Source organism: Chaetodon trifascialis, chromosome 8 (genome assembly GCF_039877785.1).
Source record: "Chaetodon trifascialis isolate fChaTrf1 chromosome 8, fChaTrf1.hap1, whole genome shotgun sequence".
Classification (NCBI taxonomy): Eukaryota; Metazoa; Chordata; class Actinopteri; order Chaetodontiformes; family Chaetodontidae; genus Chaetodon; species Chaetodon trifascialis.
In genome coordinates, this window is record NC_092063.1 from 2,541,000 (window position 1) to 2,555,277 (window position 14,278).

The 14,278-nt window shown below is 42.8% G+C and overlaps 1 protein-coding gene across 1 annotated transcript in view; it reads left to right on the forward strand.

Moving 5' to 3' along the window:
- Window positions 1-7,781, forward strand: part of oprl1 (opiate receptor-like 1) — a 77,084-nt gene extending 69,303 nt beyond the window's left edge. Inside the window, exon 6 of the mRNA XM_070969415.1 lies at window positions 5,400-7,781. Within this exon, the coding sequence (XP_070825516.1) occupies window positions 5,400-5,947 (548 nt within the window). The 3' untranslated portion in view covers window positions 5,948-7,781. The remainder of the gene's footprint in view (window positions 1-5,399) is intronic.
- The last annotated feature ends 6,497 nt before the right edge of the window (window positions 7,782-14,278 follow it).

The window sequence follows — 14,278 nt, forward strand, 5'->3', positions numbered from 1 at the left end:
ATCAAAGAAAAGGGAGGAATTAAGTGTGAGATGGTGAGGAAAGGTGAAAGGAGGAAGGAGAAAAGAGGAGAACACTGTTTCACTGATTGAAAGAGGAGAGAGGAGGTTAGCACTCAGAGAGATGAGAAGAAGACATGAAAACGGTCCAGAGAGCAGAGACAGGCCAACTGGACAAAGTTATTTTCCTCAGAGGATAAAGGTAACGACAGAAAGGGAAAATCATAAAGAGCAGGAGTGGCCGAGAGAGTCGATCTAAGAGGAGAGGAGAGCAAAATGGAACAGCAGGCGAGACAAAAAGCTGATCAACAGAGAGCCTTAAGCAAAAAGAAGGAAAGGAGAAAATAACAGGTCTGAACAGAGGTGAGGAGAGTAAGAAGGAGCACAATCAAGGAACTGAAAACAGATTAGAGAAGCAGCGAGAAAAATACAGACGACCCGAGCTGGAGGAAAAGAAAAAATAAAGGGTAGGCAAAACGCAACAGAGGGGAAAGAAGTGATGAATGAGAAAGAAAGAAAGCAGAGGAGGAGAATCATCAAGTGTGAAATGGAAACCAGGAAGGGACACAGAGTCCTGGTTATGAAAGAAAGAAAGAAAGAAAGAAAGAAAGAAAGAAAGAAAGAAAGAAAGAAAGAAAGAAAGAAAGAAAGAAAGAAAGAAAGAAAGAAAGAAAGAGAACTGATGACAAAGATAATGGAAGGTTGACGTTAAACAGAAGAATCAAGATTCAAACAAAAGAAAGAATAAAAACAAGGACGGAAGAAAAAAGACTTGAAAGCATCACCCAGGACGCCACTTCCTGATCTTCAGATACAGATCGCACATGAAGTTCAGCCCTCAGATTAAGAAACTGAACTGAATATACTCTAAATGTTCTTGAAATCAGGAAATCAGCACATGATGTATAACTAACACCAGCGTCCAGGAAATACTTTGCTCTTCATGCAGTAAAAGTAGAAGGTGGTGTACTCGATAGGAATCCTGATTCCAAGATGTCTGGGAGCCTGTGTATGATGTGTATCTGCGTAACGTCCTGCTTGGTCTTTGGTAGCACCTTTTCAGAGATGCCACAGACAGAACTGGCCTGTGGTCTGCTGCTGTGTTTCACTGACACTGAACATCCTGACGACAGCTACAGAGCGGGGTTTGATTCCTGGGAGCAGCACTGTGACGGACGATGTCCTTTGGTACATTTAACCTACTGATCAGCCAGGGCGCAGGTGAAAAGACGCGACTGGAGACATCAGGTGTCAGAGGTAGAAGCTGGCTGCTGCCCTCCACAGAGGGGTTTTTTAATGTCACAGCTGCACAAAGAAGGGGAGAGCATGCAGCAGGAGGTTTACGTAACTGACAGGAAATTAAGATGAAAACAAGTGAAATACAACAAAAGCAAAGAGGGTGGAAGCCTGGCTGACTGCCCTCAGCGGTCTTTGTAGCCAGAGCAGGTGAGCTGCATCTGCGTGATGACCCACCAGGCTCCTGCTCAGAGGCAGAACATGATGAGAGGATCTCACCTGAGAAGAACTACGAGCTAAACGTTGTTCACCACAGCAGCAAAACATTATCACAATCTCCTTCCTCCAGCATGAGGATGTGAACTTGTGTGACACGAATCCTTGAACTAATGAAGGTTAATCTGGGTTCAGCGAGGACACGATTTCATTGCATTGGTTTGTACAGAACCGGAGGGAAGTTAAAAACGTCCATTGACATTTCACAAGGTGAGCCATCTCAAAATAGTCATTGAGTGATCGCTGCTGACAGCTATCATGTGATGGCAGTTTGACCTTTCTGCATGCAGCGTCCAGCAAAAGCTTTAATGGAGCAGCAATAAATCGCGGACGTTTCCACCTACCAGACATCAGCTCCTCAGAGAGATGAGAGCTGAGGGATTGAATGCCCTTTATCAACAGGCTGAAAAGTACATTCAGTGTGTGCACATCAAAACATGTGTACATGTTTGTCTGTTTTTATGTGGGAATGTGTGTGCATGAGCAGTGTGGGTAAGCTGGAAAAAGTGCCGTTTATGCGTCTTTCCAGAGAATTGAATCCTGTGGAAAAGTACTGGCAAATATTATTTACATACAGTTTATGACTAAACAAGTGGAAAATATTAAATGTGTTCAGAAGAATTTATGCGGATTCGGATGACGGAGCGACGCAACAGCTGAGATAAATATAACGCTCGCTTCGGTGTTGGAGGATTGTTTAGCATACGAGAGATGTACAAAATTCTACGCAATAAATCAAAGTGCCAGCAGAGAAATGTCGGCCGTGTCTGAAGATAGAGGCGAAAAGACGGCAAGGAAGCAGCTTCATCCAGATGTGACAGCTGAGAAGCGACAGATGAAATGAAGGAGTAACCACTCTGCTTTTCTTTCTACTCATAACATCTGGACAGGCTGTGAAGTACGATGCATCTCCTGACGTGGGACATTGAAACTTGGCTGGATGGTCCGTTTGCCCTCCGACCCCCATGTGGAGGGTCTATTTCCCCGCGGGGGTCAATATTATCTTCATTGTTGTTGTTTCCCTCCAGGTTTTAAACCTGCCTGCTTCATTCGTACCTGTCTCTCCCTCCAGAGAGTCATTTACAGCAATTTTTATAAAACACATAAACTTCACAGCCCTATGAAGCTGGATATTACTATTCCCGCCCTTTCACACAGACTTTTACTGTGTTTTTGATCAATGGCTGAAGCGTGGCAGTAATGGAGTCGGCGTCACAGCTTCCATTTTTACCGCCGACACCCACACACTATAAATCATGTGCACTCGTGGCCCTGCGAGATGCAGCCGATAAAAGCAGCCACCAAATGGAATAATAGATCAACTTTTTCTCTCAACAACTCCTAATCCTATTTGTTTGATGTGGCTTTATCTCCACTGTTTACGCAGGCTGCTCTGCAGTATATGTGTATGTGTAGGTGTGCCCGGCCTTATCTCCATGGTGCAAACGCAGCTGGAGGTTTAATTCAGAACAAAAACACGACATTTATGTTTCTTTTACAGCAGCAGAAGAAAGAATGTGAAATTACTCGTAAATCTGGTGGAACAGAAATGAGATAAAAATCCTATTTAATGTGTAGAAGTAAGTAGAAAACAGCATTTCTGAAGCTCTATGTTCATGTGGCGTCCCTTTTCTTTAAAAAAACAGGCAATAATTAATTTGAAGTGGTGCTCTCGAGGGAGAGAAGTTTCACTCATTCGTTAAAAACACACTCGTTGGTGCAGGATAATTATTATAATCAGAGTAACGAGAAGGCTCACAGATGCAAACCCTCCAACCTCCACTTTAAAGCCTCGCTGCTGTCACTGAAATGTTAAATCAGATTGATTTCCTGGACTTGCAAACAGCCTCAGGACTACAGGAAAATCAAATCTTTAATCTCCGCTCACTTCAGAGTTATGATTAATACATGAAACTCATCTAATGGCAGAAATCCCAGAACCAGATCACCTGATGATGGAAATAATCGCTGTTTGGACAGTTTGCTGTTTCTCTGACGGATGGATTGTCAGAAAATAAGTGTGCGCGGGAGATTTCTCCTTCTCGTCCTCCCTCTTCACGCTGGGCTCACAGCGAGCTGTCACTTCACCAGGCTGACGAAGCCAGAAGGTATTAAACTAAGCTGTCGGCACTTCACTGTTAGGTGTCTGTTGTCCTGTTTGCTGTTGCTCCCGTCCTTAGTTTCCCCCTCCCATCTGGTTTCCCCTGGCTGGGCGTGGCTCCTGTCACTCTCCTGATCTCCACACTCCTGCTCTGCCTCAGCAATCTGCGCACCTGACTGTCATTACTCCAATCACTGCAGTACAAAAGCCTGGTTCCTCTCTCCATTCTTGGCCAGTTTGTTGTTGATCCACCAGTGGTAACGTCCAGGCCTTTTTGATCTTTTTTTGGCGCTCAGGTTTGAAACTTTGCCTTTGCTATAATCCACTTGTTTTTTCTTTTGTCTTCTCGCAGCGACCGGCCTTTTCACTCTCCTGCCTGCCACGCTCAGCCTCTCGCCTCAGCCCCAGCCCTTTGTTCCCTTTCCCCTCCAGACAGCCTCGCCACAGATTATCCTCCCGTTCATGATTGTAGTGTTTTTGTGTTTTCTTTTTGAAATAAACTGGTTGCCTAGATCTGCATTGATTCCAGTCCTGTGTTCAGTTAACATTCACTGCTTTGTGCCTCTTGAGTTCAAAATCTCAGGTTTTTGAAGACACGCAAAAACAGCTGCGTGCTTAATTTGATGATTTTACGATTTCAGTTTTGATTAAATTGAAGTTTAAGATTGTGGCGTCTTATAACTGTCAGAGGACAACTCTCACATATCTTAACATTAAGCCATAAATTCAGCAGATTTCATTGTGTTGCAAATGGAAATGGAATTTTTGGTCATGTTGTTGTTTATAGACGTGCTAGCGCCTCATGCGTCCACACTTCTCTGCTGATCCAGACTACAATATCTCAGCTAATCCTACTGGACTTTGGTAAACTTTGGCACCACCATCAGGTCAAAGATTTCACGTTTTTAGTCAACACCTACTGAAATGATTGGCACAAAATTTCTGAACATTTATGATTCCATGAGGACGAATCCTAATCCTTTTTTTTTTTAGATTGGGACTATTTCTATCATTTCAAGGCGTGTTTAGATTATGAGGTTTATAATATGACTGTATCTCCTCTGCATCTCTTAATGTAATGTATTATTAAAGACTTTCACCACCTTCTACAACTCATTCATTTTCCATTTTACCGTCTTATCTCTCTGTAGGTTAACACACATTTGTCTTCCTGTCTTCTTCCTCCCACCGTGTCCTCATCATACTTTCATACTCTGTCTCCTTTGTACCTCTATCATCAGTTTCTGCTATAAATGTAGATGTTTTTTCTTTCCTCAATCCTATGTGACTGCTCCTGTTATTAGTATCACTGCCTAACCTGCATTTGCGATTAGCATTTTTGATGAACAGTTGGTAGTCAGATATCAGTCACATTGTTCGCTGTAATATACCGAGTAGGTTTTATCCTGGTTCAATTGCAGTGTGCAAAAAAAAGGTAAATTTATGGGACTAGCCACTTTTAATATCCAGACTCGTTGAGCCTAGCTTAGCACAAAGACTGGAAGCAGGGGAAACTGCTAGGTCATGTTTTAACTTGAGAGCTACCAATTGAGTCGTCCGTCCATCCAGGAGCCACCTGAGCTTTGTTCAGTAGCTGCTGTGCAAGAAACAGCCCCAGTGATCAAAAGATTGATCATATTTTTTCACCCTTAAGAGAGAAAGATTAGCAGTTTCTCCCTGCCTCTAGTGTAATGAAACACATCCTGTAACTACTCTGTCACTGTTCTGGACAGTCTACTGTAATGTTTTTCTAACCTGGTATTTACCTTTCTTTTTCTAATACATCCAGGCGTGGAGTGCATCGTGGTTTTACCTGAACCGAGGAGTCACTGGGATCCTGTCTTCGGCACCTGCGTCTTCCTCTTCTCCTTCCTCATCCCTGTAGCTATCATCAGCATCTGTTACAGCTTGATGGTCAAGCGCCTGCGCAGCGTTCGCATCCTGTCCGGCTCCAAAGAAAAGGACCGCAACCTGCGGCGCATTACCAGAATGGTCCTGGTGGTGGTAGCAGCGTTTGTCGTCTGTTGGACCCCTATCCAGATCATGGTCCTGGCTCAGTCGCTGGGCTTCAACCTGAGCAGCTTGTTCACGCTGGTCCTGATGCACTTCTGCATTGCGCTGGGCTACGTCAACAGCAGCCTGAATCCGGTGCTCTACGCCTTCCTGGATGAGAACTTCAAGCGCTGCTTCCGTGAGTTCTGCCACCCATCGCCATTCCGCCTTGACACACAGCAGTCCGGCAGGATGAGGAGCATCGCTAGGGAGGTGGCAGCGGCCTACAGCTGCAAGGCCGGAGATGGTGGCGGGCCCGGGGGAGGGACGCCTAATCCAGCATGACTAGGCGTGGAGCTCCCTTTGGTGGGGGTTGACCCCCAGCAGAGGAGAGAGACCCAGGGGACAGGGAACTCCAACACAGAGTTGACTCAGATTACAGCACTCTAGCGGCACGAACCCCCCCGCCCCCCAACTAGAAGACTGGCCTGGGGTGGGGGGGACGGAGATGAGGAGGATGGGGTTGAAAGGAAAAGAATTTAGGAACAAGGGTGGGGATGACAAGCATAGGACCCATAAGGTGCTTATATGGATGGGGGGTAAGGAATACATTGGAAGCTTGAGTGAGAAGGGTGGTGGTCATCCAGGTAGCAGATGGTGCAAGATGGGGAGCAGCGCAAACCATTGTGGATCCAAGATCTTGGAATGCTTGTGGCCCAAACTCCACTGCGACAGGAAGACATGGAGCTACAGACGTGAGGAAACCTCAGTCCGACTTCACGCATCCCGCCATCTTGAAGTGAACGTAAACACAAAAGAGGGCGCAGCATTGTCTGGCATTTACTGCAGCACCAAAAACATCAGCCTTACTAACAATCTGCCAACTGAGGCTGGTGCCCAGTTGATGCATCTGTGGAAAGATGACGACTTTGTACCTGGGTATGACAAGGCAGCTGTTGGGGCTACACATTTGGAGAGAACATATAAACAGCACAGGATTAGAGACGGAGATGCAGATACCAAAACCTCTGAAAGCCACCATGCAGTACTTTGGCAGTTGTAGAAAGAACGAACATTGGGAGGATCGTGGCTGTTTGGAGAAAGACATGGACTGAAGACTTGCCAAGGAAGAGTAAAGCTTTCTCGAAGTGTGAAATGGAGAATAAACACTTTCACGACAGTTTATTATGTCTTCGTATAACAGGTGATATTTCATACTTTGGTCATGAGTGGGAAGCGGTGGACAAAACATCCCTTGATCTCAATGCCTGGTCTGTATTGTGATGGTTTCTCTAAAAATGGGTGTAGTGAATGATTATATGCTGCTGAGCCTCCATCAGGACACACAAAGCGTAATGTGATATTTGGGTTTGTAGACAGGAAGTTGGATGTAATATCTGCAGACAATAGCTGGCATGAGGAGAAGAACAATGTGCAACAAGCTACTCTTGAACAATACTTCTTAAACTGTGTCTATGGACTCAGAATGGGTCACATGAATGTTATTTCTCGTAGGAGCAACATTTCTCAATGTGTCCTGAAACTAAATAAGTCTGAGAAATCCAGTCCTAAAACAAGTTTCTCAGAGTTTTTGTGATTTTTGAAAACTTTCTACAGTCACCTGTGGGGTGTTGGAAATTTAGAGTTCGGGGTGGGGGGCAGGAGCTGGTGAGATAAGTAACCTGAAAGAACAGCAAAAACTCAAAGAGAGAATCAGGAAGCTTTATTCCTTTTCTTCTTCTGGCTGTGTTTTATGACACAAACTGAGTGACAGTGCCTGCCTGTGGTAGGTCCGCACATTAGCCTGTATCCAACGGTAGATGTCAAATTTGCAGCTAGGACTTGAAAAGTTTGCCATAATCTTTTATATTACCTGGGCTAGAATAATGTATTCATAAGCTGTTTCAAACAGGAGACATATGTGATGACTTTCTAGATGCCTAAAAGGAATCGTTTGTCAGAAAACAGTTCATTTATTAGTGGTCATGAATTTGTTCTTAATTGGAATAAAGGCTGAAAAACAACCATCATATGGAAACATGCAGACCAGACGGTATTTACAGCACATCTGTGATTGTGACTTTGAACCAGATGTCTCTTGTGGAACATTTCGAGACAATATGTGTTTAAAAATACTCTAAATTATCCAAATACGGTAGCGGAGTCACACAGTATGGCTCATCAGACAACTTTCTCATAAATTATGAGGCATTTTCTTACATATTTTTTATCTAGTTAAAGGATCAGATAAACAAAAATATAGATATTCTGTACCCTTTCACGACCGAGGTCAATGTTGGAACTTCCTACTATAACATTAGCTGATTTTAATGAATGGGGTCATCAAAAATATTCTTGTACCTGCTGCAAAAAATCCCTCCATCCTCCTTTTGTAAAACTATTTCCCTGCAGTGATTACAGTTCTCTGTATCACCACTGTCTTTGGCAAAGCTTGCACACACTTTTGAGCACTACCTCTGGCCTGGTCTCATCTGATTCTTATACAGTTATGTATTCCAAACATTCTTTTGATACCAACAACTGAATCTGGCATTGCAATGAGCATCTAAGGACTTTTTTAGGATCCATTGTAGTGATGAAATTAGCATACTTTCCAGTCAGTGATACAGTTGTAGCTTAACTTGAAGACCATCTGAGTAATCCTGTGGAAACATTCAAACTGTGCTTGCAGCTTTTGTTTGAGTTTCCCATCACACCAACCAGGCTAATCAGGCATTCTGGATCATAACAAAGTGAACTTGACAGAGGCAACCTAACCACAGCTGTTTTGAAAGTGACACATCTGGATGTGCTGTTTCTCCCAGGTCTGTAGCTGCCGTCAGGGTCGGGGAATCAGAGGTGAAACTGATGGGGTTCAGGTTTGAGATATTTACACCGGGCGGGGTTGGGCGGGGGTGTTATCAATGAGTCATTTTGACTCCCAGCACCACAGTGGCAAAGCAGGAGGAAGGGGTCACCGTGCTCTGACCCCACTCCAAGGGACAAAGGGGCTCTCTCTCTCTCTTCTTAGTGTCTTAAAGTGGAAACTAACTCTGAAACAGAAACCACATTAGGTATTTTCCTGGAGACTGAAAACATTAGACGCAGCATTTCAACATTTGGACATCTGGGACACTTTGTTCAGACTGCAGGCAAATCAGATTTGTTTCTCAAATCAGATCTTAAAGAACGACTGTCCCAACTGTCATTTCCAACTGATCAGATCGGATTTGACACATTTCAGGCCTCTTCCAAAACGTAGCTCGGATCCAATTTGAAAAATTGCCTTTCGTGTGGTTTTTAGCTGCACAGGCGTTCAGGAATGAATCTGGATCGGATCTGGATAAAACAGATTTGGTCTGGCAGTCTGAACGAGGCCTCGAGTGACACTTAAACTGACCAAAATGGTGAATTGATAATCATTTCATGCAAAATATGATCTGTGTTTAACTGGAAATATTGTGCCGTTCCAGTTGTATCTGTAGTAGTTTCTATTTATTCTGATGACAAACTAAACAATTCCCACATTATTTTTTTCTGGCACTGCTTTTTTTTTGGATATAAAAAATATTGAAAGATGAGTTCAAAGCAGACAAGAAGATAACGTTTGAGTGAGGATTTAACATGTGGATTCTGTTTCAGGGTTGGTGTCCCCTTTAATTTTCTATTTGTGTCTCTTCATAGAATTTCGATTGTTTGATGTCTTTACTTTGAAACATTTCTTCTTTTTGATTACCATAATGAGTTTCAGATAGCAGGTTGCTGTCACAAAGGGTTGTGATTTGCTGTCAATATGTATGCATATGTATATGTTTTTCAGTGGAGTTTTATCTGTACAAACCAATTTGTTTGCTGCACCTTCTCTTTGCAGCACGTGTGAATCTGTTCATTTTCCTAATTTTGTCTTCTTTTGTTTGAGAGGAACAATTCTATGAACTTACATTGCCTTAAATATCAAGTGAAGTCTGTTACTGAAGCTCGCTCTCTGGCTGGATAAAACGTGTTCTAGTTTCACTGGTGCTTCGCTGTTAGTTTATACTAGTCCAGATCTGTATTCATAAAGCCTCCGAGGACAGGACTCATCAGCAAACCAGAGATCAGTTCAATTCTGAGTTTGTATTTCTTGAAATAGCTGCCCTTATCCTTAAATTAAAGGTTAAACTACTTCATTAATCCTGTGTGGCATTTTAGGGAGGTGGAAATGTTTCTTCCTTCCTCTTCCTTAAAATTTCTGAATATTAATCACCTCGATTCTTAAAGTACCTTTGTGGTGGGAAAAAATAAGTCACACCTGCTAAAATGTAAACTGAGATGATGGACGTGGAAGGAGACAAAGTGAGGATTGTACCATGGCCACAGAGCATAGTCCTTTCTGATTGGCTGGCAGGTGTCAGCAGGTGTGGACACATCAAACAGTTCAGCCACAGCCAGGACACAACATTTCTTAAACTGTACATGTCCAATGCAACAGCTCTTTCGACAGTTGCCATTTGACTGACACTGTTGCCAGTTGACTCTCACTGTCTCTGTTGTCTGCAAACACACCTTCACTATCAATATTTTTGCAAGGGCCGCTAATTGACAACATTTCCTCGTTCTGTTCATGCAAAAGCTAATTTGGTTAGCATCACGTATCCTTCACACATTTGCTTTGGCTAATTAGTTTTCTATAAAGGCAATGTTAATGAGACAGGTCTCCTGTGCTAATTGGCCTTTGTATGAACTCAGTAACACACTCTGCTGTGTCCTCAGACTGCAGCACTGATGACTTCATGTTGCACATTTGGGAGTCCATCATTATGATGTGGCTGCCTCTTGTAATGTGGTGATTTCAGCAGTATCTCCAGTAAAGTGAACGCACCTTTACACTGACAACAACAGCAAACACGTACTATTATTAGGAACTGTTCGTAATGTACGTCAGGTAACTGAGGAAACACTAAATCCAGCCCTGAACGTCACAGATGCTACAGATGTTGTGTTCTACCGTTGATGATTTTCTACTGGATCTCATAGTTCTTCATGTAGGTCACATAAGAAGAAGTTTAGTTTGTTGTCGTCCTTTTGACAATCACTTCAATCACAAAAACGGCTTGAAAATCCTGATGATAACTTTAATACAGCTCCATTTTACTTTATTTAGTCTCGCATGCCATGAGCATGATAATGCACCTCAAGGTGTTCTGATATAGAAAATAATGCACAAATTCTTAAAATTGAAGTGGATTCAGTTGCAAATCAGCAGCAGCAGGCTGGGAGTGAAACTGGGAGCTTTGGAGGCCTGTGTACGGTGGCTGATAAGGGCAAACCTGGTGAAAAAGTCCCAAACATTTCCATTAAACGTGCTGCAGCTGCAGAGACGATGCCAGTTTAAACACACATACAGAAATCCAAAACAAATGCAACGATGGAAACGTGCTGCAAATGAAAAAACTCTCCTCAGAAAGCCAAAACAAATACAGTAAAATGCAAAGTTTCAAACACACAAACTAGAGATGCGAGAGAGAAACGCTGCCTTCCCAGACCACACAATAGAAAGTGCTCCAGGCCTCTAGGGGGAGCTGAACAGCTTTTTGTTCTGGGAGAGACCAGACAAGAAACTGTTTGTTTTTGATGTGGGAAGAAAAGTGGAGGATAGAGGTTGCTTGCTGTTGCTTAAAAAATTGTAAAAGACGATGGCCAAATGTAAAACACGTACCTTTTCACATCTCGTCACCTCTTTACTCCACTCCTCATCTCATCAAAGGCAGGCCTGGAGGTGAAGGTGCATCGTTTCTTCTAACGTATTTGTTTTGGCTGCAGCACTTTTTTTTATCATTTGCAGCACTTTTCCATCGTTGTGAAGGTTTAAATTGTTTAAAGAGATGGTACACAGTTTTCCACGTATAGTCTGGCTTTGTGAGGGTGATATGATGCCATCAGTTCTTGAGGATGGTTTTTAAATGGAGCGTGATTGGAGCTCTACGTTTTTGTCACACCTCTGGTATCCTTGACGAGGACGTCTGTCAGTTCTGCTCTGAGATAGCTTTATGAATACTGGTCGTCCTTTGTACAACCTAGCAGACTTTGTGTAGGAAAAATGGCCGGAGCATCAAAGACACTTGCTTCGACATGATTCACCTTTATGAAGACGTGCTATAACGCAGCTGTGAGGCTCTTTGTGCTTAAGTATCACTGTTAAATTCAAAACGCGACCATATTTTGTATTACTGTTTGGTGTTTTTTGTAGCACAAAACTACATAAAGACGACTGAGATGGTGAAATCCTTCTGTTTGACAATGCAGAGTAAGCATAATTATACTGTCTGTTAGCTCTGTATAAACATTATGTTTGAATATTACACTTATGTAAAAGTATAAGACATGATTCTGATCATCGTTTCACTTCTGACCTCTTTCTCTTGTGATTCTTGGTGTATAAATAAAAACTATTTCGCCAACATAACGCTAAGTATTGTTACCTCCGTGCATTCGAGCGCAGGGAGATTCCTTTCATTCGTTTACATTTTACAGACCACATGAATGTCAAATGAAAACCTGTTGAAAATCCAAATCTACATAGGAAGAAAAAACATATGTGATGTTCTTGTTATTACTATTATTGCTATCAAAAGAGAAAACCAGTGTCGCATTAGTGTTTTTTGCTGTGCGGGAGATGTCTGGTATGTATCAGTGTATTACTCGTGGACTGCATTTTGCTCACTGCCTGAGTCATGAAATGAAACAGTTCTTAGGGCTCAAAAGTTAACGAAATTTTAATTTGACGAGAGTTGTCGCTGTCAAGGCTCCAGCTCTTAAACCTCATGTCACCCATCACCAAATCCAGCCACACAACATGGCTGCAATCACAATCACAGCGCTTGAAGTCGCTTCTGCACTTCTTTTGTCATTTCGGGGGTTGGGATTAAGTGAAAGCATCAGCTAAATGCTAAAACGTGACGTACCTCTAACTGTTTAAATATTAACTGATGCTGTCAAGTGACAGCTTGAATTGATTTGAATACTGGTTGTGATTGGTTGGCGTCACATGACAGAGCTGTTTGTATCACATGACTCTGGCTGTAGCTACATAAACGTCCTGTTCTGCAGGTAGCAGACGGGGCTACCATGCTAGCTGGCTTGTTGTCAATGCATAGAGACTTTTTGCTGAAGCTTGAACTTTAAATTGTATATTTTTCTCTGCATATGAAATGAATAAATAAATGATGGCCATGTACGACTCACTGTTTTATTGTTTCAGTGTAAATGGGATCAGTCAGCAAATCTGGCATCAATCCCACTGCAGGGTTCAAAATCTGTGCACTCAATATTTACATATAACTGTGACCAAATTGTGGAAAAAGCAATCCTTATTTACAGTTTTGCCTATTACAGAAACAAACGGACGCTCCTAAGTTAATAAAACACCTACTTTTACAAGAAAATTTTTTATTTGTGTATAATCAAACTGAACAATAAAGAAATCTTACAAAACAACTGAGATAAAGGCCTGTTGTACAGAAGGCTTGACTGGACACTTTAGTTAGCCACAAACCCAAACTTAGCCAGTTATCTTGCTAACTTGGCCTTTTCAGAGGCAGAACCCCAAACTGAAGCAGCTTATTAACAATGATGGACTCCACAAATAGTCTTTTACCTTCATTCCATCAAGTTTTCTGAATACATTTTCAATGTGAGCATATTTTGTAGGAAAGTGTGGCAGAGTGGTCTCATCTGTCAGTTTGGACTGACAACTACAAAGGATGAACAGCTAACTGTAGGAGGAGGAGGAGGAGGAGGAGGATCCAAATCAGTCAAACCTATTTATATGTATAGACAGTGACAGACTACATCACAGAAACACATCAGACATCAATCTTAATCACAGAAGCAGAGTCTTCAGCAGGCATATCCCTTCAGTCTGTCTACAGTGCTGTCGGCATGTTTTGATTTAATATCAACAGTTCGATGCAGCCGGCTTTCTCTTCCACACTGCACACACAAAACCATGGCAACATTGTGTTTAGCAGTTGTTTTGTGCTCTGAAATATTGTTGGTCCAACATTGAAAGTGGATTGACACAGAACTCAGCATTATTTGTCGTCAATAAAGGCGGCTGACGCCGATGTCAGCAATATCAGGAGAGGAGTCTGCTGAAGGATTTGGTTCCTTTCCAGGCTGCATTCCAACCGTGGAGAAAGGAACTGAATGGACTCTTTGCCCTGAAAACATGGCTGACAGCAGCATGCTTCACCCAGGGGATGAAGTTTATTGGCAATATATTCTGGAACTGTGGAGACCGAATGTAAGCCTGATGGGATACGTCCAAACACCACTGGTTTCAGGCCTCTCGGTGCCAGCCTGCGTCATGCTTTTGACCTGTCAGCAGTGAGACAGACCAACCAGCACTGGATTGGACAGTTAGACTTTCATCCTCAGGGGTCTTGAATCATCATCTGGGCATTGTGCTTCGAATACAGGCCTGTCTTTGATGCAGGTAGAAACATGGAGCAAAGAGGTGACGAGACATAAAAAGGTACGTATTCTGTTTTACATTCGGCCTTAGTCAAGTTTTCTTGCTGCATCAAAAACAGTCTCTCGTCTGGTCTCTCCACGGTCAAAATCAAGCTGTTCCACTCAGAGCTCCCCCTAGAGGCCTGGAGCACTTTCTATGGTGTTGTCTGGAAATGCAGCTCT